This window comes from Vulpes lagopus, chromosome 23 (genome assembly GCF_018345385.1).
Source record: "Vulpes lagopus strain Blue_001 chromosome 23, ASM1834538v1, whole genome shotgun sequence".
NCBI lineage: Eukaryota > Metazoa > Chordata > Mammalia > Carnivora > Canidae > Vulpes > Vulpes lagopus.
Genome location: NC_054846.1, coordinates 54,706,058 through 54,731,044, shown reverse-complemented (window position 1 = coordinate 54,731,044; position 24,987 = coordinate 54,706,058). Strand labels below are relative to the sequence as shown.

Here is a 24,987-nt window from a genome sequence, read left to right as displayed (position 1 = left end):
CGGGCTCCTGGTGCATGGAGCCTGCTTCTCCCTCTGCCTGTGTCTCTGCCTTTCTCTCTCTCTCTCTCTCTGTGACTATCATAAATAAATAAAAATTTTTAAAAAATTAAAAAAAAAGATATGTTGTATTTGAACTGATTTTAAGGTCTTAATATTTTTGTGGTTCTGCAGTTTCACTACAGTTTAAATGTGTGTATTTTGATTTCATAATTTGTCCCAGTTACATTGTGCTTCATATATCTGCAAATTCATGTTTTATCTCAGTTCTTGAAAATTCTCAGCTATTTTTTTCTTTTTAAAAGATGCAAATGTATTTTAAGTGGATAATACACTAACATGGTTTAATATTTCAAAAGGTATTTTTCCTTCCACTTTTGTTCCCCAGTCAACCAGCGTCCACCCTAGTGATATTATTTTTTTCAGATGTCCTTTTCTTTCATCTTTTCATTCTGAAACTACAATTTAAAAAAAGATTTACTTTTTAAAAAGATTTTATTTATTCATTTGAGACAGAATATCAAAGAGAGGGAGAAGCAGATTCCCTGCTGAGCAGGGAGCCTGATGCAGGGATTGATCCTAGGACCTGAGATCATGACCAAAGCAGGAGGCAGCTTCCCACCCAACTGAGCCACCCAGGTGCCTCCATTTATTGAGGGAGGGAACAAGTGGAGCCAGTGGGTGGAGCAGAGGGGAGGGAGGGAGAGAGAATCTCAAGAAGACTCTATTGAGCATGGAGCTTGATGTAGGGCTTGATTTCACAACCCTGAGATCATGACCTGAGCCAAATTCAAGAGTCTGACACTCAACTGACTGAGCCACTGAGGTGCCCCTGAAACTCCCAATTTTTTAATACTAGTTTTCTTGATCTGCTCAATATCTCTTGGCCTCTCCTTCACATTTTCTTTTTTTTTTTTTTAAGATTTTATTTATTCACGAGAGAGAGAGAGAGAGAGAGAGAGACAGGCAGAGGGAGAAGCAGGCTCCAAGCAGGGAGCCTGATGTGGGATTCGATCCTGGATCCCAGGATCATGCCCTGAGCCAAAGGCAGATGCTCAACCGCTGAGCCACTCAGGCGTCCCTCTCCTTCACATTTTCTATTGTCCTTATCTCTCTATGCTGCAGTCTGGATAACTTCTAATTTTTCTCCCCACCTGTCTCTAATTTGCTGTTTTAACCTATCCATTGAATTTTTTTATTTTTAAAATTTTAAAGTTATTATATATATTATTTATTTTTAAGATATTATTTATTTATTCATGAGAGACAGAGAGAGAGAGAGAGAGAGAGAGAGAGAGAGAGGCAGAGACACAGGCAGAGGGAGAAGCAGCCTCCATGCAGGGAGCCCCATGTGGGACTTGATCCTGGGTCTCCAGGATCATGCCGCGCTGAGCCACCTGGGCCTATATTTATATTTATACATATATACATGTCTATATCTATCTACCTATCTATCTACACACACACACACACACACACACACACATATTTTACTAATCTCTACACCCAGCATGGGACTTGAACTCACAACCTGGAATCAAGAATTGTTCACTCTTGCACCCGAGCCAGCCAGGTACCCCTCCAATGTATTTTGTTTTTTGAGCAGTGTAAGGTCTATAGAAAAGTTGAGCTGAAAAAAGAGTGCCCATGTAAGTCCTCACTTTTCCCACTCTAGGGGTTTGGTTTTCTCTATTAACATTTTGCATTAATTTTGGCACATTTGTTACAATTGATGAGCCAGTATTGATACATTATTATTAACTAAAGTCCCTGGTTTACATTAGGGTTCACCTTCTATGGATTTTGACAAATATATAATGAGATATATATGAATTTGCTAGGGCTGCCATAACAAATTCTACAGACATGGTTAAACAAAAATTTATTTTCTCAGGTTCTAGAGGCTAGAAGTTCAAGGTCAGTGGTTGGCAGGATTGGTTTCTACGCGTAGATGGCTGTCTTCTTTTTGTGTCTTCACATGGTCTTCCCTTTATATGTGTCTATGTCCTAATCTCTTTTTAGAAGGACACCAGCTATAATGGATTAGGGCCCACACTAATGACCTCATTTCAATTTAATTATCTCTTTAAAGATCCTGTCTCCAAGTACAATCATATTCTGAGGTATTGTGGTTTAGGACTTCAGCCTATCAGTTTGGTGAGGTAGACACAGTTTAGCCTGTAATAACATATATCTGCCCTTACAGAATCATACAGAATAATTTCACTGCTATGAACATTCTGTGTTCCATCTACTCATCCGACCCTCCCTTATGAACCCCTGGCAACCACTGATCTTTTTACAATCTCATACCTTTGCCTTTTCATGAGTGTCATGTAGTTGGAATCATTTATTATGTAGCCTTTTCAGATTGGCATCATTCACTTTGAAATATGCATTTAAGGTTCCTCCATGTATTTTTGTGGCTTTATAGCTCATTTCTTTTTATCACTGAATATCCATTGATTTTTTTATTTCAGTAATTCAAAAAAACTTTTTTTTTATATTTTAGAGAGAGAGAGAAAGAGAGAGAATGAAGCAGGGAGGGGGCAGAGGGAGAGGGAGAAAGAGAATCCTAGGCACAAGCCCAGCACAGAGCTTGATCTCATGATCCTGTGATCATGACCTGAGCTGAAATCAAGAGTCAGACACTTAACCAACTGAGCCACTAAGCACCCCAACAATTTTTTGAAAGTAGACTCCATGCCTAATGTGGGGTTTGAACTCACAACCTTGAGAACAAAGATCAAATGCTCTACTGACTTAGCCAGCCAGGTACTCTTATATATTTTTAATTTCTAAAAGTCCTGCAAGTGCCTTTATAGATTTGCCTATTTATTTTGCATATTGCATTCCCATTTTTGTGATCCCCTGTGTTACTTCTTTAAACATTCATACATAGTTATTTTGTATCCAATGGCTGATAATTTTAATACCTGAAATCCTCAGGGGTCTAAATCTATCTGTTGCTTCTGCTGAATCTTACTTGTGGTAGCTTGTTTTCTTACGTGTTTGGGGCTCTAGGATTGTAAACTCATAATTGTTGTTCATCTTTGGCTATTCTGGAGGCCTAAAGAAGGGAGTACTTTACTCCAGACAGGTTTGGTATTTGATTTGCCTAGAAACCTGGGGGTATTACCACTTTAATCTTTTTTGAATTGGTTTAATATTGAGTCTCAGATTTATCTTCTCCATTTTGCTCTATTGTAATGAACATTTGCTTTCAGGTGAGCCTTCCCTTTTGCCTGTTGTCCACTATTCTTCATCTGGTTTTAGCTTACTTTGGATTTGTGTTTATTACTGTGAGCCCAGTGAGTATATTTTGAAAGTCCATTTTATCTAGGATTTTATTGTTTTGTAGGTGGATATCCCTCCAGACTGTCTAGTTAGGCATCTCACCAAAGCAGGGTTCAGTTGCCTGAGTTTAGGTATTGAAAGGTAGAATGATGGTGATCAGTCATATTAGGCACCTTCTAGTTGTTCCAGTTTCACTCTCACTTAATCATTGACTCTTCAGGATTAGACTTTGGGCGCTTGGCAAATGACACATTTTCTCTTGGCTAGCAGCCCATGCTGTTGGGAATGAAAAGTGATGATGATTAGTTTGGACACTGCCTCCATGTGCTAATCTGAATGATCTGTTTATTCCCCTGTGGTAACAATGATGAAAATTTTAATTTACTTCTGGGAAAGAAGGACCTGAAAAATAGTGTAATAACCGAGGGGTCATAAAATTGAAGTTTAAATCCCGGCTTGGCTATTTACCAGCAATGTGACCTGCTCCAGGTTGTGTAACTCCTCTGAGCCTTTGAAATCTCAGCTGTAAAGAAGAACAAACAAAGCTGCTATATACTGATCATTTATAAAATGTTAAGCAGTTTGCTAAGTTAATAACTATAGTATTTCTTATGTAATATTCAGTAACAATCTTATGAGATGTAGCTATTGTTTTACTTATTTTACTGATGAGAAAACAGAAGTATAGGGAAACATAAAAAGGGTTATTGTTCAGGCCAAATTTAAATGAGATAACGTGTAGTTAACATGAGCACATATAAGGTCACCAATAAATGACAGCATTATTATAATCACTCAACATTTTCCAGATATCAAATTAGGTCATTTACATGGTATGGCCTAAATAAGATTCATTTACACAAAAAATATTTTATGGAGCACTTACTATGACCATGTGTAGTGCTCAACGCTGGGGAAACAGGAGGAAATAAGACAGATATGATCTCAGCCCTTAGAGAATTCCCTTTAGAGTGAGGGAGACAGGCACATAAACATTTACAATTCAGCCTGGGAACTGATGGGGCAAGTATGGGGTGCTTTGGGAGTCAGGGAAAAAAATTTTTTTTAAGATTTTATTGGGAGAGACAGAGCAAGCAAGCCTGAGCAGGAGGAAGGCAGAGAAAGAAGCCGACTTTCTACTGAGCAAGGAGCCCTATGTTGGGCTCAGTCCCAGGACCTTGAGATCATGACCTGAGCTGAGCTGAAGTCAGATGCTTAACCAACTGATCCCACCCAGGTGCCCGGGAGTAAGGGAGATTTACCAGAAGTAATGATGCGCTCTAGGTTTGTACTTGAAGAATGAATTGGAAGCAAGGGTGGAAGGAAAGACAGAGGAGGCGGCAAGCTTAAGGAAATGAAAGTAGTTTTTGTATCTGGGATTTTAGAAAAAGTGTGGACAGTAAGCCTGGGGAGATGGGCAGATGCCATATTCTGAAAGGCTGTGTAAGGCCTTCTATCAGAGTTTGACCTTTTTTTTTAGATAATTGGAGAGCCTCTGAAAAGTTTTTACCCAGCAGAGGTGTGATTTTAAAAGATCACTCTGGCAGAAGTGTGGGGAATGACTAGCTTTATTTATTTTTTAAGATTTTATTTATTTAGTCATGAGAGACACAGAGAGAGAGAGAGAGAGAGAGAGAGAGAGAGGCAGAGACCTAGGCAGAGGGAGAAGCAGACTCCCTGTGGGGACCCTGATGCGGGACTCGATCCCAGGATCCTGGGATCACCACCTGAGCCAAAGGCAGACACTCAACCATTGAGCTGCCCAGATGTCCCAAGAGTAGCTTTAAATACTTTTATGTCATTTAATCTTTACACCAACACTTGGAGGTAGTTATTATTATCTTGATTTTAAAGATGAAGAAATTGAGACTTGGAGAATTTACTGTATTCACACATTTAATAGGTAGTGGAGTCACTTACCCATATATGTCTGACTCTAAATCTATGTTGCTGTATTGTCTTCAACTAGTAATGATTTGCATGACCTAATTTATGTTTACTCTGTAGAAAATTCTCATTCATTCTTATAGTATTATTTGCATACTCAGTGTTAGTTTACAAAGCATTTCACAGCCATTATTTAATTTCCTTAAAAACTATGAATTAGGTGATGTTATCTCTGTTTTATAGATATAAAATAAAACTGAGGTTGACCTTCAGTTGAATGGTCCTATACACCTAGAAAGTTGTGGAGCTGTGACTTTAACACCATGCTCTTGACAGAGGAAAGCTTTTTTATGGATATCTTGTGAACATGCCACATTTCTTTTTGAGTCTTTGCTCGTTGTTCATGGGTGAATGTTTATAAGGCTCTTTTCTTCCAGGTTTTGGAGATCACATTCATTGGAGGACACTAGAAGATGGGAAGAAGGAAGCAGCTGCCAGGTACAAGATACGGTTTTAAGTTATTTATAGTGGAAGGAGTACCTGGCTGGCACAGTCAGGTAGATCATGCAATTCTTTTCTTTTTTTTTTTTTAAGATTTTATTTACTTATTCATGAGAGACACACAGAGAGGCAGAGACATAGGTAGAGGGAAAAGCAGGCTCTATGCAGGGAGCCCGATGTGGGACTCAATCCCAGGACTCCAGGATCACGGCCTGGGCCAAAGGCAGCCTCTCAACCGCTGAGCCACCCAGGCATCCCAGAGCATGCAGTTCTTAATCTCAGTGTTGTGAGTTCAACCCCATGTTGGACGTAAAGATTTAAAAAAATACATTCAATAGGTTATTTATGCTAGTGAAACACTTTCCAGCCATCAGCTTAATATTACTTTCACATGAAAAGTTATGCCAGAGCCAGAACTGAGTAGTTGCCTGATGATAACAAAAAATACTACTACTAAGTGCTTATTATGCACCAGACATTGAATAATTTGAGTTAACTTATTTAATTCTCATAACTCTTTTGAGGTGGGTACTGCTGTTACCTTCATTTTAGAGATGAGAAAACTTAAGGCACAGAGCAGTTAAGTAACTTGCTTGAGATCACACAGCTAGTATGTGGTGGAGCCAAGATTCAAACTCAGGCACTCTGGCTTTGGAGCCTGCACTCAACCAGTAACCCACACTGCCTAACAGTCTCAAGGTGAATAGTGTTAAGTTTCAGTTAGGTTTAGCCTATGCACTGATGCACATAGGTGATGCAAAGGAGGAAGAAAAGGCAGAGCAGGGGAGGGAAGGCTAACCACAGATCTAAGTGCTTTACATGCATTCATTTATTTAATCCTTATAACCTATGGGGTTGGTTCAGCCTGTGGAATAAGAACTGTTACTATTTTACACAAGAGGAAAATGAGACACTGATTATTAAATAACTTGTCAATAGATTATACAGCTAGTAAGTGACACAACAAGTACTTGAATGTTTTATACTATATTGTACTGGAGAGATACAAAGACCTAGTATATGTGCATCTACTTTATATCCTTGCATAGCAGCACACTTCTGCACCTGCAAAATTACAGTTGACTTTCGAATAGTGCTAGGGGTGGTTAGGGATGCTCAAAATCTGCATGTAACTTTTGAGTCCACACGCTCAAAATCTGCATGTAACTTTTGAGTCCCCCAAAACCGAAAACTGGTAACATGAACAGTCAATTAACACATATTTTGTATGTTATATTTATTACATACTGTATTCTTACAACAGAGTAAGCTAAAGGAAATCATAAGGAAGAGAAAATACATTTACGGTACTATAAAAAAAAATCTGCATAATAAGTGTACCTGTGCAATCCAAACCCTTGTTTTTCAACTGCATAATGCTTGCTTTGGCTAGAACAGATCCTACAGCTTCATGGCACAAGGCTCACACATTCTGAAGAGCAGGGTTACCAGATTTAACAAATAAAAATAAGGACTCCCAGTTAAATTTGAATTTTGGGTAAACAAGGAGTAATTTTAAATATGCCCCATTCAGTATCTGAGAAATAGTAAAAACATTTTTTGTTGCTTATCTGAAATTCAAATTTAACTAGGCATCCTGTATTTAATCAGGCAACCTTACCAAGGAGAAACAAAAAATAAGTTTGAAGTTCTAAAGCAAATGACTACTCCTACATAAAGTTTTCAGTGAGTTTTGGGGGCACTTTGTTTTTTTCTTCCATACCTTTACATCCCAACCTACTCTATCCGTTGTAGGATGTCTGACTCTCCTTGTAGGTGCTTGATTTTTCCCGTTCAGACCCTTAACCTCCCTCGCGGGAACTGCCTGGTGTTCATTTCCGAATTCCCAATCGTGGAGAGGTTGAGTGATTGAAATGGTTATGGAGTTAACCGTTTCTGAGAGTCACTGGGTGTAAGGAATGGACGGAAACTAGCATTTGACCCCGGTCCTGTGCTGAATATGGTGCAGACTGTCTTGCAGTGTTTAAGCTCCTTCAGGCCCCATTATGGATAATGGCCGGACGTCGCCTTTGGCCACAGAGGGCTCCCATCCTTTTGAGGCCTCTTGACATAACTAACCCGTCGTTCTAGTTTCCATCACTTTCCTGAGCTAGCAGGTCCTGGGTCTCCTCGGAGCGAACTCGTGTTGCCATAGCAACAGCAGGTCCCGTGGACTCGGGTGGGGTCGGAAGTGCGTGGCCTTCCGGTTTGCGTCGGAGACGTCGGCCGCCCGGAAGTGACGCTCGGCGGCCGCGCACGGCCGCGCCCCGCCGGGATGCCGCTCGTGGTGTTGTGCGGGCTGCCGTACAGCGGCAGGAGCCGGCGCGCGGAGGAGCTGCGCGGGGCGCTGGAGGCCGAGGGCCGCGCGGTTTGCGTGGTGGACGACGCGGCGGTGCTGGGCGCGGAGGACGCGACCGTGTACGGCGACTCCGCCCGGGAGAAGGCGCTGCGCGGCGCCCTGCGAGCCGCGGTGGAGCGGCGCCTGAGCCGCCGCGACGTGGTCATCCTGGACTCGCTTAACTACATCAAGGGCTTCCGCTACGAGCTCTACTGCCTCGCGCGGGCGGCGCGCACCCCACTCTGCTTGGTATATTGCGTGCGACCGGGCAGTGTGAGCGCGGGGCCTCGGGCGGCGGCGGACCCTAGCCCGAATGGCGGTGCGGGTCAGAGGCCGCGCGCTGAGGACGGAGGGAGACCCCTGGCGGCGGGCGCCGCGGTCCGCAGGGAGCCCTGGGCCGCCGAGCCTCAGGAAGTGGAGCAGGAGACCGCGGCGCCCGCTCTCCCGGCTTTTGGGACTCTAGAATTCGAAGAATCTGCAAGGCTCGGGTCCATTGCGTCTTACCCCCCCGAGCTTATGGAAGCCCTGACGGTGCGCTTTGAGGCTCCAGACTCTCGGAACCGCTGGGACCGACCGCTGTTCACCTTGGTAGGCTTAGAGGCGCCGTTGCCCCTGGCCGAGATTCGGGCTGCCTTGTTTGAGAACCAGGCCCCCCCGCCCCATCAGTCTACACAGTCCCAGCCCCTTGCCTCCGGCAGCTTTTTGCACCAGTTGGATCAGGTCACGAGCCAGGTGTTGGCGGGACTGATGGAAGCGCAGAAGAGCGCGGTCCCTGGAGACCTGCTTAAGCTTCCTGGCACCACGGAGCACCTGCGGTTTACCCGGCCTTTGACCATGGCAGAACTGAGTCGCCTCCGCCGCCAGTTTATTTCCTACACCAAGATGCATCCCAACAAGGAGAACCTGCCTCAGCTGGCCAACATGTTTCTGCAGTATCTGAGCCAGAGCCTGCACTAGGGGCGGGGGCGGGGGGGGGCGTGGCTCCTTGTCTAACCTCCACTTCCCTAAGTTTCTTGATCGACTAATTTCAGTGTCTGCAGGGCATGTTGATGTGTGGTGGCAGAGCTGCTGTGATTGATTTACTCACACTTTCCTCTGTGGTAGGCCTTGTGTTTACAGCATAGATTGAAACTAAAGAAAAGAGAACTGGCTCGGAGGATCTTGGCAAATTTCCCCAGGGGACAGTCAGGTGGACAGAGTTTGTTTAGATTGGGTTCTGCTTGACGTAACAGACATGGATTTTCCCCATCTGAACTGTGGGAGCGCAGACTGGATGGATGAGTTGTCTTAAAACAGTTATGAACAAAACCTGAAGATGGCTCAGGTCTGCTTCTGCACTGGCCTTTCTTTCATATCATAATTTTTTGAGTACTCTGCCTACTTTTTGCTAATCTGTCCCGGAGCCAAAGGTCACAGATATATCCACGGGTTTCTGTGCTTGGGAAGCTTTGGTTTTAGTGGAAGTGAAAGACAACTACTATTTCATCTAATAAAATCTTTTAGGAGAAGAAAGTTGGCTGGAATCTTTTTCACTTAATATAACTTAATGCTATTCATGTAATTTACTTAATATATGTGTATCTAAATGTTACATCACTATTATGCCTTTGACCAAAGTAGTGCTTTGGCAGTGCTTAGTGAGAGACTATATATTTTGCTCTAACTTAGGGCAATTAACACTTCTATAACTGTTGTGCTTCATTCTGTATTTCAAGGCAAGTATCACCGTAAGCTTCTTTAATTCTTTCATTTATTTCCTTAAATGGTGGGTACCTACCTTACCAGTACTTGTGATTTTCTTTTTTTTTTTTTTTTTTTTTATTTTTATTTATTTATTTTTATTTATGATAGTCACAGAGAGAGAGAGAGGCAGAGACACAGGCAGAGGGAGAAGCAGGTTCCATGCACCGGGAGCCTGACGTGGGATTCGATCCCGGGTCTCCAGGATCGCGCCCTGGGCCAAAGGCAGGCACCAAACCGCTGCGCCACCCAGGGATCCCTCTTTTTTTTTTTTTAATTTCTTTTTATTGGAGTTCAATTTGCCAACATATAGCATAACACCCAGTGCTCATCCCATCACATGCCCCCCTCAGTGCGCGTCACCCAGTCACCCCAACCCCCGCCCATCTCCCTTTACACCACCCCTTGTTCGTTTCCCAGAATTAGGAGTCTCTCGTGTTCTGTCTCCCTCACTGTTATTTCCCACTCATTTTCTCTCCTTTCCCCTTTATTCCCTTTCACTATTTTTTATATTCCCCAAATGAATGAGACCATATAATGTTTGTCTTTCTCTGATTGACTTATTTCACTCAGCATAATATCCTCCAGGTCCATCCATGTTGAAGCAAATGGTGGGTATTTGTCGTTTCTAATGGCTGAGTAATATTCCATTGTGTACATAGACCACATCTTCTTTATCCATTCATCTTTCAATGGACACCGAGACTCCTTCCACAGTTTGGCTGTTGTGGACATTGCTGCTATAAACATTGGGGTGCAGGTGTCCCGGTATTTCACTGCATCTGTATCTTTGGGGTAAATCCCCAGCAAGCACTTGTGATTTTCAGAGATAAATTAGAGGTAGTCTTTGCCCATGAGAACTAATAGTTTGGTGAAAAATACACACATGTAGACATGATTATGGGATGAAAAGGGCTGGTGGTTGCAGGATGAAGACAGAATGCTTTGGAAACCCAGAGGAGGAAAGGACTAATTAGCTGTTTGAGAGAAGGTCGTTTTGGGAAAGCTTCACAGAGGGTGAACATTTGAACTGTCACTCAAACGGGTCAGCAAAGGGTCAAATAGTAAATATTTTAGGTTTTGTAGGCCATAAGGTCTCTTGCAGCTTATTAACTGTAGCACATTGTAGCACAAGAGCAGCCATATACAGTAAGTATGCAACAGTATATTTTAATACTACACTGAAAGGTAAAGTATGTTTAATCTTAACATACCACAAGGTACTATTTTTTAATTTGTTTTCAACCATTTAAAAATGAAAAGGAATTTGTATCTTACAGCTCTACAGAAGCAGGTATTATGTTGAATCAGGTCTACAGACCCTAGTTTGCTGATGTCTGCTCTAGAAGGATAAATAGAAGTTTGCTTGGGAGAGAGGAGGGAGCAAGGCATTCTAAACTGCTCTGTAAGTGCATGGAGCTATTAAAAGGATGGGCTGCCTTGGTTGGTGATGTGTTTCTTCAGGCAGTCTGGGCCACCCTTTGTTATATGAAATATATTGGATATATTATAATTATATATAAAGTATTAGATGATACATTATAATTCCGGAATGAAATGGAGGCTTGGACTAGGCAGCTTGTAAGGCCTTTTCCAACCTCTTATCTGATTTAAAGTTAATTATTGATTGTGGATTGCCATCCTAAAATGAAGTAGACAGTAACAGAAAGAGCATTGGTTTTGGTGTCAGACTTCATGAATTAGTAAGTGGCAGAACCTAGGTTTTTTGGGGCCATATATTTAATCTCTTAGGAGTCTTAGTCTCAATTTTCTCATTTCTGTTTGAGAACAGTAATAGTATATACCTTAGGATTGTTGTGAGGATTTATTTATTTTAAAAGATTTGTTTATTTATTTGAGAGAGAACACAAGCAGGGGAAGGGGCAGAGGGAGAAGGAGAAACAGACCCTCTGCTGAGCAAGGAGCCAGTAGTCCCAGGGCTTGACCCCAGGACTGTGAGATCATGACCTGAAACAAAGTCTGATGCTTAACTGAGTGAGCCACCAGGTGCCCCTGTAGTGAGGAATTTTTTTTTTTAAGATTTTATTTATTCATGAGAGAAACAGAGAGAGGCAGAGACAACAGGCAGAGGGAGAAGCAGGCTCCATGCAGGGAGCCCGACATGGGACTCGATCCTGGGGCTCCAGGATCAGGCCCCGGGCTGAAGGCAGCGTTAAACCACTGAGCCACCTGGGCTGCCCTGTAGTGAGGATTTAAATGATATAATGCATGTAAAGTACATAGCGCAATGTATAATACATGGTTAGATTTTGGCTATTATTACTGTGATTACTTAGATCCCACTTCTCACATAAGTTTGCCCTGTTTGGTTTATAAGCTTTTTCAAGTATTAGAGGCACAAATCCATCCCAGATTTGTAGTAGGTCTCTAATGAAGTAGCTGAATAACTCATTTGACAGTTACTAAATTAATTATGTATATTTGGAATAGTGCCTGCTACATAGTAAATGCTACGTAAGTGTTTGTTATCAGTAATATTCTATGTGCCAGATGTAAGGCATGTGGAAAGAGCTAAGTTCTTAACCTTAGGAAACCCCAAGTCTGGGGGCTCCTAGGTGGCTCAGTCAGTTAAGTTTCCGACTCTAGATTTCAGCTCAGGTCATTATCTCAGGGTCGTGAGCTCAAGCCCCATTGAGATCAGCCTCAGTGTGGAGCCTGCTTAAGATTCTCCCTGCTCCTTCTGTACCCGCTCCTTCCCACCAAATGTTTGTGCTCTCTCCTAAATAAATAAATAGATCTTTAAAAACAAAAAAAAGAGGGGTGCCTGGGTGTCTCAGTTGGTTAAGCATCTGCTTAGGGCTCAAGTCGTGATCTCTGGGTCCTGGGATCAAGCCCTGCTTTGGGCTCCCTGCTCAGCGGGGAGTCTGGTTCTCTCTCTCCCCCCCCACCCCACCTTTTTCTTTTTCTTTCCTTTTTTTTTAAAAAGATTTTATTTATTTATCTGTTCATTCATTCATTCATGAGAGACTCAGAGAGAGGCAGAGACACAAGCAGGCTCCATGCAGGGAGCCTGATGTGGGACTCGATACGGGGTCTCCAGGATCAGGCCCTGGGCTGAAGGTAGCCCTAAACCGCTGAGCCACCTGGGCTGCCCTACCCCCCCCTTTTCTCTCCCTTTTTCTCTCCCTCTCTGTCTCTCTCCCTTCTCTCTCTCTACATTTTCCCCAACTTGTGCTCTCTTTCATACTCTCTCTCAAATAAATAAAAAATCTTAAAAAAAAAAAAAAAGTCTTTCAGGGAGACAGGTAAGTAATAGAGTTCAAGGCAGTAAATGCATCAATTGTATTCTACAGTGTATGGTGGTCTGGTGATGCAGGGGTTGGATGATGAAGAAAGCCCCTGGCTGCTTACATAGCGCTCTCCTACAAGTTGGCATTTGAGCCTTGACAACATAAGAGCTTCATCTGGCCAAGACTGGTTCAGGTGGATTGTGTTGCTTATCATTTAAAAAAGAAAAAGAAAAAATAAATAAATAAATAAATATAAAATAAATAAAAAGATTTATAAATCTTTTGATTATAAAAATTACATTTAATTATAGAAAATACAGAAAAAGTGTAAAATCCACAATCCCGTTACCTAGGAAAAACTGCTATTATATTTTGGTACATTTCTGTCATTTCCTTTTAGGCTCTTTTCCTCTGTATGTAGTTGTAATTTTAATCCAAACTACAGATGATAATTTTATATTCTGGTTTGGTTTATTTTATTTATTTATTCATTCATTTATTTAAGATTTTTATTTATTCGTGAGAGACACAGGAGGAGAGAGAGAGAGAGAAAGAGGGGTGGGGGGCGGTTCAGAAACATAGGCAGAGGAAGCAGGGAGCCTGCTGCGGGACCTGGACTCAATCCCAGGACTCCAGGAACACGCCCTGGGCCAAAGGCAGGTGCTACACTGCTGAGCTACCCAGGCATCCCTGGTTTTTTTTTTTTTTTTTTTTTTTTTTTTTTTAAAGTAAGCTCTATGCCCAACGTGGGCTTGAACTCATGACTCTGTATCAGGAGTCACATGCTATACTGACTGAGTCAGCCAGGCACCCCATTCTAGTTTTCAATTTGATATAACTGAAAAATTCTACTAACATTTTCAATGATTACATAACCATATTTAGAAATACTGTAATTTGACGTTTTCTTCTCTTCTACAGTCTCCCTAGCTTTAGGCCCAAATTTGCAGAATTTACAGGAATGTCAGAACTTACCAATAGTTTTATTACAATAATCTATATTGAATATTTAGGTTGCCGAAAATTTTTTTTAATCTAAATCATACTAATAAATGTCTTTGTACATTAACCTTGTCTTTATAAGGTGGTCATTAGGATAGACATAAAGAAATGGAATTACTAGATTGTAATTTTTTTGTTATCTTTTTAAGTGGCTTACCTCTGATGGTGATTATCCATAAGTCCTGGTGTGGAGCTTGCAAAGGTAAGTGCAAATAATCAAACTTCAAATGTGTTCTTTTTTTTTTTTTTTTTATTCATGAGAGACACAGAGAGAGCGAGAGAGAGAGAGGCAGAGACACAGGCAGAGGGAGAAGCAGGCCCCATGCAGGGAGCCCGACGTGGGACTCGATCCCAGGATTCCAGGATCACACCCTGGGCTGAAGGCGGCACTAAACTGCTGGCCTACCCAGGCTGCCCTCCAATGTGTTCTTAAATAGTAACACTTTAAAAATACTAGCACAGATTTTGTCCTAGCACTGCTGATTGCTTTAAGGAATACCAAAGAAATATATGACATAGATTCCTTTCCCTCAAGAAGTTTGCAGTTATCTTTGCAAGGGGTTGGAGGGTAAAGCAATTGAGATATGATGAGGGAGAGTATGGGATTAGAGCTACAGTAGTCAAGGGAGAATAGATATAGGAAACTGAAATAGAGACATAAGAAGTGATTAGGGAAGTCTTCCTGGAGGAAGTGGGAACAAAATTACAACCCACGTTTATTTGTGGTCTGTGTTCTTTCTGCTGTGCCACCTTGCTGCTTTCCAGGCTTTTTTTTTTTTTTTTACTTTATTTGATATGCTATACTTAACAAAATCCTAGTTGGAAAAGGAGCATAAAATTAATGTAAATAGCGTAATTATATGTATATGTGGAAATGTTACTCTATTGTCTATTACTTCAATAGAAGTTATTGAAATGTGGCTATAAAAAGCAAATAGAAATTCGTATGCCATTATTCTATATTTATGATAAAAACTTCAGAGAAATGAAGTCAGTCGCTCCAGGTCACATACCTATGTTTGTAAGTGGCAGAAGCATGACCAGAATTCAGGTGTCCTGATTTCTGGTTCTTAGGGTTTTTTTAAAAATAATAAAAAAAAAAAAAAGGTCCAGTTATTTGAATCAACTCAGCAAATTAGGGTTTGGATATGACAATGATGTTTTCTTCTATTCCAAAATCTTTTTCCTTCTAGCTTTAAAGCCCAAATTTGCAGAATCTACAGAAATTTCAGAACTTTCCCATAATTTTGTTATGGTGAATCTTGAGGTAAGACTTTGAGAGTTTCTCCTTGCTGCAATGATTTTAAGTCTTTGCTGTTTTAAAATTATCATCATTGGTGGTGTAAAATCATATTCAGCAGATCTGGCTTCATTATGAGAGCGTTTTCCTCTTGAACTCTAATACTAAGTCTTGTGTCAGTGTAGAAAGCCATCCAGCCTCCATTTGTTGGAGGAAGAAGAGAGAAATTGGATAAGATGACTAAATTTTAAGGTCCCTTCAATCTTAGTCTATGATTATGACATGTTTTACATCTTTGTGTGGCTAAACTAAAGGTATAGTAGTAACACATGCAGGACACAGAACCCTGCGAAATGTTATGCAGTTGAGCCCCTTCTCTGTGCTGGGCTTGTATGTAAAATCTTTCTGTTTCATGAACTATCCTTTATGTACTTGACATAGATTACAGGTCTTGTAATCTCAAGTCAGAATATCAGATTTTAGAAGGGATTTTTCGGCCATTGGTAATAGCCATTTTTCAGAAAGAGCATCTTGGGACCGAAGGAATGAGTTGATTTAGTCAAGATCGTAGAGCCGAGTGATAAGAATAGGTACTATGACCTAGCTATGCTTCCTTTTAGGCTGTACTCTTCAAATGAGGGATGTTTAGATGCTCTATGATGCAACTTCTAACCCTGAGTTTCTATAAAGATAATATTTACTTACACATAGGACTGGAAGTCTTTTGAGCATGTTAATGGGGAATGTTGAGGCAGCTAAGGGATTGCTTATGTAACTAGTGGATAGCCTGAATGCTGACACACCTCACTCAAGGCAAAATTATATTACAGGTTGAAGAAATCCCATTTAACTCCTAAATGGGATCCACACCAAGAATGACAAAATTACTATTTATTTGTTATGCATATGAACTAAGTTCATATGCATCACTTTCTAAGTTAGAATCACCACTCAGAGGAAACAGAAATGCCTTCAGTGAGCATACTCCAAATTCAGAAATTTTAAAAGAAAGCTAATTATGTGGTCATATCTCCTGGGAGGACTGTAACTCCATAATTATAGCTAAAATGTTAGTCTCATTTAGCTGTGTGCAAGAAATACTGTGTGTAAGTCAGTGATGTCGATATTGGGAATCAGCAATGGAAAAACAGACAAAATTCCCTGTACTCACTGAAATTACATATGGGAAATTGAATATGGGGAGATAAACTAGTTAAAATATGTCAGATGGTGGCTAAAAGTGAAGGGTGGAAGGGATACTTTGCAATTTTAAGTAGATGGTTGAAAAGAAGATGACATTTGAACAAAGATTTGAAACCAAAAAGGGAGTGAGCTACGTGGATAATGGAGGAAGTATGTCCTGGCAGGGGAAAGAGCAAGTACAAAGGCCTAAGTGAGGTGCATGCCTGGCTTGTTTAATGACAAAACAGCAAGCAAGTTAGTGTGGTTGAAAAAGACTGAACAAGAGGTAGGACATAAAGTTAGAGAGGTGCCCAGGTAGCAGATTACATAGGGCCTCTTAGGCTACTGCAGGGACTTGGGGTTTTACCCCGAGAGAGAGGGGAAGCCACTAAAAGGTTTTTGTTTAAAGTTTTATTTATCTGAGAAAGAGCAAGGTAGAGGGGCAGAGGGAGATAGAGTCTTAAGCAGACTCTGCACTGAGCGTGGAGCCTGACCCAGGGCTTGATCTCCTAACCCCGAGATCACAACCTGATCCAAAACCAAGAGTTGTAGATTCAACTGACTGCCCCATCCAGGCTCCCCACCACCTAAAGGTTTTGAAGAGAGAGGACATGACCTGACTTAAGGTTTACACTTAACAGGATGAAGAAGAGCCAAAGGATGAAGATTTCAGCCCTGATGGGGGTTACATTCCACGAATCCTTTTTTTGGGTAAGGTAAAAGATCTTAATCTGGGGATCTGTGATGTGGAAGGAGAGATAAAGGAGTGAAGAAGGCACTGATTCCATATAGTGAAACTATGCAAGGATGGCTAAAAACAAAACAACCAGTTTCTGGAAAGTGGGGGAGTTCTGAATGCCAGAACTTCAAACCTGAAGGAAAATTTTTTCCATTAGCTGTCTTTGTGATCAGTGACAGAGTACTGGAATCATCCATTATTCATCTGTGTATTAGCTGTATGTCAAGCACTGGGCTCTACACTAGGCGGCTCTACAGGGACAGAGATAAGCCACAGTTCCTACCCTTGACCTCATAGTGCATCCAAGGGGTGGAGTACTATAACCAGACAAATATCTTTCCACAAACAACGTATAAAATATGTTAATTTGTTTTTGTTTTTTTTTTAAGATTTTTAATTTATTTATTCATGAGAGAGAGGCAGAGACACAGGCAGAGGGAGAAGCAGGCTCATGCCGGGAGCCCGATGTGGGACTCAGTCCCGGGACTCCAGGATCACGCCCTGGGCCGAAGGCGGGTGCTAAACCGCTAAGTCACCCAGGGATCCCCAAAAGATGTTAAATTTAATGACCATCTAATGTTTCCTCAGCATCCTGCTGGATTCTGTGTGTGTGTGTGGGGGGGACAAATAGAAATATAGCATCCTACCATTATCAAGAAGAAAGGGAACGTGCCAGGAAGAGAGAACAGCATATGCGAAAGCACGGGAGACTTGAGTTCAGGGAGCTGCAAGGAATTCACTGTGATTATAGCATAAAACACAGGGGTAGAGTGGTGAGCTAATGGGCTGCGAAGTGGGGAGGTCTCATTTCCTAGCAGGCCTAATGTACTATATAGCATTTGAAATACCTCTCTAATTACTATAATCGTTGTGCCGTTTTGTCCACAATAGATCCCAGTGGCAAGGTGCATCCTGAAATCATCAATGAGAATGGAAACCCCAGCTACAAGTATTTCTATGTCAGTGCTGAGCAAGGTATGGCTACGTAGAGAGAGAGAGGAGGGAGACTTGCTGCTAAATTTAACTAGGATGAACCCCATGCAGTGTCTGTGGGAGGAGGCTGGATTCCACACGTGAGCTGAGCATCCCCAGCAAGAACAGCTTTTGGCTAGAATCTTTGTGGAACAGAGGAGAAAGATGAGACTGAGCCCCTTCCCTCGCTGCTTACAGTGCAGTGTGGCGCTAACTGAACCACAGGAAACTGAAGAACTGAGGCTCATGGAGATAGTCACTTGCCTGTGGTCTCAAAATTAAGTTGCAGAGCCGGAATTTCTGTCCAGAACTTAAGTTTTTTTCCTACTGTGCTAACGCTACTCTTCCTAAAGAATGCAAAGGAGCTGATCAAGTCTAAAAGGTATCATGATAGTAAGCTTTAACTGGACCTAAGAAGGCTAAGAATTTGTCTCTATGGACAGATATGAGGGTGGGGCATAGGGTGGGGGGTGGCCCTACATGGAGAGTCCACAGGCTTGCGGGAGGACACAGTGCCTGGACTGAATCCTAAGGAATGAGCCCTAGCCAGCAGATAATGCAAAAAGCACGTTCCAGGCAGAGAGAACAGCATCAGCACAAACAGGTGAAGGGAAGTTGAAATCATGTCATGCCTTCTTGTTCTCTAATCCTTGAACACAACCATTCTAGAGGCCGGGATTTGAATCCCTGCTAAGTACTCTCCCTGTGTTCCTTCCAAAGTTCCTCCTATCATCTATAGGAGGGGGTTGTTGGCTAAGTTGCCACATGTCCCACATTGCCATGTTGTCGGGTTGTTGATCACTTTATGTTCTGAGTACTTGGAACTCTTGTTTCTCAGAACAGGGAGAGGAAAGAGATCTGGAGAGGTTATCTCCTTGCCATGGGTAAGGAGCATGTCTTCTTCCTTACCTAACCACAGATCATCAGAGGCTGGTATATTAGAGAGAACCTTCCCACATGGGAAAGGCAGCTAGATTTTAGGTTGCCAACTCTTGACCCTTGAGTTCACCTTTCCTTTAGTATTTCATCCACCTTACCATTGCTATCTCCACACTACTATCATCTTTCAACACAGTAGTCCAAATGTGGACCCAAGACCTTTGCCTGAATCCCCCATGGCTCAGCTGACATGAAACTGGAACGTCAAGCCTGGCTTTACAAAAGGCTTAGACAAAGCAAAAGAGAAATAACAAACTGTACTACCTGGCTCTTAACACGGCTGTAGGCTTCCTTTCTGAGATTTACAGAATGCGGCTCAACCCAGCCCCTGGCCTGTCGCTGTCTGGAGAGCCTGTACCCAAACAACTGCCCCCCTTGAAGCTGAATCAACAGGGGAGATGTCCTGAGACAAGTTTCAGCTCTTTTTTTTTGACTGAGAACTTGGTTGCTTTTCTGTATAGTTGATGCTAGCAATGACTGCCTCCCTCATTGAAGGCCATACCCCCTCCAAGCACACGCACACACTCATCTGTAACTTCCACAGGAAATGAAATAAACACAGCAGTCATTCAAATAATATGACGGGGGGTGATAGGAGGGTTTTCTATTCCCTTAATGACAAGTGAACATCTGTAGCCTGTGACGGGGATTCAGCCCTAATCCTGGGGGAGAAACCATAGTAACTAGTAGTATTTTTGTAGCGTTTCATAATTTCTAAAGCTCTTTTGTGATCCTGTGTGAAGTAAGTAGCATTACTTCATTTTATAGATGAGGAAACCAATACAAAAAGGTAAATGACTTTACAGGACTAAAATCCAGAACTAGACCTTGAGTCCAGATCCTGTCATATTTCTCCTATAGTAAAAATCTACATTAGTTGTCAAATGTTAGACATTAAAAACCTGCTTCATACTCTTTCCCCCCAACCTTTATTCCACAGTTGTTCAGGGGATGAAGGAAGCTCAGGAGAGGCTGACGGGGGATGCCTTCAGAGAGAAACATCTTGAAGATGAGTTGTAACATGAATATGTCCCTTCTTTCATCAAAGTTAGTGTTCTGGAAGGAAAGCACCAGGGAAGGGAATATTGAGGAATTGCTCAGGACAGTTCAACCGACCAGGAAGCCTTGCTCCTGTCTACGTGGGAAGGAGCACTGTCACTGTGGAAGACTTCTGCTGACAGGAGCTGGTTTCCACGTCTGTGGATCCAGCACAGCACGGCACACTTCCTTCTGCCCCCTCCTAGATGTCTGTTCGTCATGGAATGTAAAGAATGACAGCTTTTGACATAAAACTTGAGCCATTTGGAGATTTACTCCTCATACGTCAATATTTGAATCTTTTTCCGTTTCCTCCCGCTTTATTCACCTTGATGGTGAAAGGAGACCGGTAGCATCTTTTCTACAGTATTAAAATTGCAGAAGTAGTTTCTCATTTAAAACAACAAACTCAAATATAAATCAGTAATTCTATGCCCACCAGAGACCAGCCTGTTTCTTCTCCTTTTCTCCTGGGAATAATCTTGGGCTTCTTCCTGAATCCTGGCAACTTCCATCCTCTTCTACTGCTTGGGCTTCCCTGTTTGCACGCATGTGTGTGCAGGAATGGCTGTGTGCTCCGACTCAATCCCAGCTGGAAGCATGCTCTGCCCCATTACTGTTCCAGAAACAGAAACCTTTAAGCCCTAGGTGGAGCCATTTTTGTCTAGTCATCAACTGTATTTTTGTACTGAGGTTAACAAAAAAAATTAAAAATATTAATTGTTCCTTTAAACTTTAATAAAACTTTGAAAGGAAATGTGTTGTGATGGCCTTTTTGTTACTGGAGAGTGGAGGAAGGGATGGAGATCACTTCAGGAAGACTAACCGTGAGGGCCCGATCTAGGAATCTTCCCACTCCTCCCACATCCAAATGGGCATCAGAGCTCATCTCTTCTGCTATTTAAGTATCTGAATTCCCTCTGTCCCCTCTGTCACTGTTTCCGTACAGGGCAGGGTTTTTCTGTTTCCCAGACTGTTTATTGTGACAGCCTCTTGCCTACTTACGTCAAATACACAGGATTGTACTCCTACAATCCATCCCCTTTGCCTCATTGATCTGTTCAAAATGCAAAGGTGACATTGTCACTCCCTACTTTTTTTTTTAAAGACTTTATTCATTTATTCATGAGAGACAGAGAGAGAGGCAGAGACATAGGCAGAGGGAGAAGCAGGCTCCATGCAGGGAGCCCGACGTGGGACTCGATCCCGGGTCTCCAGGATCAGGCCCTGGGCCGAAGGCAGAGCTAAACCACTGAGCCACCTGGGCTGCCCTGTCACTCCCCTACTTAAAATGTTTCTGGCCACCTCAAGACAATAGGATTAACATAAGGAAATATTTGGGCCTCGGTATGTACCAGGCACTCTTCTAAGTGCTGTGTGTGTGTGTTATCCCATTTCCTTTTATTTTGGTCCTAACAGCCCTATGAGAAAGGTATATAACAATCCTCATGTTACAGAGGAATTTGAGGTACACAGTGAAACTGAGGCACAGAAGAAAGTCAAGATCTTTATCATGGCCTTTAAGAAGCTGCCTACTTCTTCAACTGCATTTGTTCCCAATCCTGTCTTTGCATTCTGTGTTGTGGTGACACCAAGTTTCTTCAGGTTCCCCTTGGCAACATGCTTTCTTATGCTTTTGTGTCTTTGCTTGGCTTGCTTTCCACTGCCCCCTCTTCCTGAAGAGTCTTTCCTGATTCTTCTCATGAGGATAAAGTGTCCTTGTACCTACCCCCACAAGCACATCGGTCCTGGCCCCCCACTACATGATACTGTAGTTCTCTGCACACTTAACAGCTGTCACCAGGTAGCCATGCTTCTCTAGGGCAGAGATTATTCCCCTGGCCTACATATCAAGGTACATTGAATGTCGTTGAATGTGGTTTCAATTCTTTTTTTTTTTTTTTTTTTTTTAATTTTTATTTATTTATGATAGTCACAGAGAGAGAGAGAGGCAGAGACACAGGCAGAGGGAGAAACAGGCTCCACGCACTGGGAACCCGACGTGGGATTCGATCCCGGGTCTCCAGGATCGCGCCCTGGGCCAAAGGCAGGCGCCAAACCGCTGCGCCACCCAGGGATCCCCGCTGTTTTTTAATTCTTTTTTTTTTTTTTTAATTTTTATTTATTTATGATAGTCACAGAGAGAGAGAGAGGCAGAGACACAGGCAGAGGGAGAAACATGAATGTGGTTTCAAGTGAATTGTCAACCTCCGTGGTAGGTTCTTTTCATCCATTCTCTTGACAGTTCTGTGGGATAGGTATTGTTATCCTCATTTATGGAAAAGGAAACTGGAGAGGGAATTGGCTTGCCCGCAGTTTCTAGACAAGTAAATACTGGATTCCAACCATGCCTATCTTATTTCAAATTCATGCTTTTCTGCACATTATCTCCTTTATGTTCCAAGGTGAGACTCAGAACAGTAGTTTTCAATCTGAGGTACATAAAGACTTTAGAAGAGATACATGGACACAGAAACTTGAGTGAATTGATATTCAGATCTTCATTTTCTTAAAAGTGATTTCCCAGGATTCCTCAAAAAATTAAACATATAATTACCATATGGTGCACCAATTCCATCTCTGGGAATATACCTGAAATAATCAAATGCAGGGACTTGAGTATATATTTACACACCCACGTTCCAGCATTTTTTTTACAATAGCCAAAAGATGGAAGCAATTCAAGTGGTCATCCATGGACGAATGGATAAACAAAATGTGATGTATGCATACAATGGAAGATAGTCTTAAGAAGGAAATTCTGATGCATGCTACAACATCAATGAATCTTGCAGACATTCTGCTAAGTAAAACAAGCCAGTCACAAAAGGATAAATATTGTATGATTACACTCATACGAGGTACCAAATTCATAGTCAAAGTAGAATGTGGTTGCCAGGGGCTGAGGGAATAGAGAGCTAGTATTTACAGAATTTCAGTTGAGAAAGATGATAAAATTCTAGAGGTGGACGGTGGTGATGGTTACATAACAATATGAATGTACTTAACGCCATAGAAGTGTACACTTAAAAGTGGTTTAAATGGTAACTTGTAGATATATATATATCTTACCACGATTAAAAAAAAAACTACTTCCCAGAAAACATTCCCACCTCCCTTTCTACTGTTCACCTTTTCCCCACTTTACAGGAGAAAAACGTACTTCTCATCTTGAATCTTACTATGGTGCATTGCCCTATTATGTAAAAACCTCTAGGGTACCAAACAAAGGAAAACTGAATTAGTACCAAGCCTATATGATTAGTCTTTTTGTCCTGTCCATGGTTCTGTCTTTTTTTTTTTTTTTTTTCACGGTTCTGTCTTAAGCATAGTTCTGTCAGGAGCAAAACTTGACATTAGAAATGGGCAGTTTGTGCTATTTGGAGATGTTTTGAATTCAGACAAGTTGTATAGTGGAAATGTTGAAAACTTACTTCTTCCAGTCCCCAGTTATTATTTAGAAAGGCATTTCTCCCGAGGGAGAATTCCAAGAAAGCATAGAAGCATCCAGGTGACAAACTCAGGACAAGTCTTTACCTCCTAGAATTTAGAATTAATCTTAGAATTTGGAACTAGGGGGCAGCCCGGTGGCTCAGCGGTTTGGCGCCGCCTTCAGCCCAGGGCCTGATCCTGGAGGGTTCCCTGCATGGGGCCTGCTTCTCCCTCTGCCTGTGTCTCTGCTCTCTCTCTCGCTCTCTCTCTCTGTGTGTGTGTCTCATGAATAAATAAATAAAATCTTAAAAACATAATTTGGAACTAGAGTAGTTGTCATAGAGATTTATGTTAACGTTTATTTGAAACAAAAAATGGACTTACAATGTTGCTGCTGGGCAAAAACAGATACTTCACAAAAGATATATCAATAGCCAATAAGCATATTATTAGGCATCAAAGAAAAGCAGATTAGAACTAGGAGATGCCATTTCCTACCTGCTGGAATTGCTAAAATTAAAAAGACTGATGATGGGCACCTGGGTGGCTCAGTGGTTGAGCATCTGCCTTTGGCCCAGGGCGTGATCCCGGGGTCCCAGGATCAAGTCCCACATCGGGCTCCGCCTCTGCCTGTGTCTCTCCCTCTCTCTGTTCTCTCATGAGCAAATAAATAAAAGGCAAGTAGTTAACAAGTATTTGATAAGTCTTTTTGGTATGCTTTCTAGAAACTGAGAAAGCGAATGGGCAACAAATCCTTTCACCAAGTAGATGCTTTCTATTTCTTTGCTTATAATGTGATTGAAAGATGGCCTAATTGAATTATCAACTGGTACATCATTTGAAATTTTTGATGTTAGATCACTGTGATTTTGGGACATATAACTCAGTTAAGAGTTGAAAGACTTCAATGCCATTGCAAAAACAAAACTCCTTCCTTCCATTCCCATGTATTTATTTATGTGAACATTTCTCAGCATTTCTATTTCTAAACGTAATAGGTACTGTTTTTTTTTTTGTTGTTTTAATTTTTATTTATTTATGATAGTCACAGAGAGAGAGAGAGCGAGGCAGAGACATAGGCAGAGGGAGAAGCAGGCTCCATGCACCGGGAGCCCGACGTGGGATTTGATCCTGGGTCTCCAGGATCGCGCCCTGGGCCAAAGGCAGGCACCAAACCGCTGCGCCACCCAGGGATCCCGTAATAGGTACTGTTAAGAAAAATTGTTTAAAACTTTCAATGTTTTTGTAGAGCATTGTTGTAACAAGCTTGCATAAAGAGCTGTCTGATTTTCTAAGAGAATATAACTTAATTTGATTTACCATTTACTATTAAATAGGGCACAAACATTTTACAACTCAATGGAGTTAGATATTAACTTATAAGAAAGTTAATTAGATGAAAATAATTTCTTTCCCAGGGAGAATATAACTT

General features: G+C 41.8%; 2 protein-coding genes across 2 annotated transcripts in view; both read left to right on the top strand.

The window, feature by feature from the left end:
* Window positions 1-20,880, top strand: part of TXNDC12 (thioredoxin domain containing 12) — a 30,104-nt gene extending 9,224 nt beyond the window's left edge. Inside the window, exons 2-7 of the mRNA XM_041737936.1 lie at window positions 5,619-5,679; window positions 14,163-14,215; window positions 15,207-15,280; window positions 17,077-17,146; window positions 18,066-18,149; window positions 20,026-20,880. Of these exons, the coding sequence (XP_041593870.1) occupies window positions 5,619-5,679; window positions 14,163-14,215; window positions 15,207-15,280; window positions 17,077-17,146; window positions 18,066-18,149; window positions 20,026-20,105 (422 nt within the window). The 3' untranslated portion in view covers window positions 20,106-20,880. The remainder of the gene's footprint in view (window positions 1-5,618; window positions 5,680-14,162; window positions 14,216-15,206; window positions 15,281-17,076; window positions 17,147-18,065; window positions 18,150-20,025) is intronic.
* Window positions 5,915-9,532, top strand: KTI12 (KTI12 chromatin associated homolog). Its single transcript, XM_041737935.1, has one exon. It carries the CDS (start codon window positions 7,958-7,960, stop codon window positions 8,975-8,977), a length of 1,020 nt encoding a protein of 339 aa, XP_041593869.1. The 5' UTR covers window positions 5,915-7,957; the 3' UTR covers window positions 8,978-9,532.
* Window positions 20,881-24,987: the final 4,107 nt, after the last annotated feature.

Excerpts from the sequence above, each read along its gene's own strand:
- KTI12 (XM_041737935.1), top strand. The coding sequence starts at position 7,958 with ATGCCGCTCGTGGTGTTGTGCGGGCTGCCGTACAGCGGCAGGAGCCGG.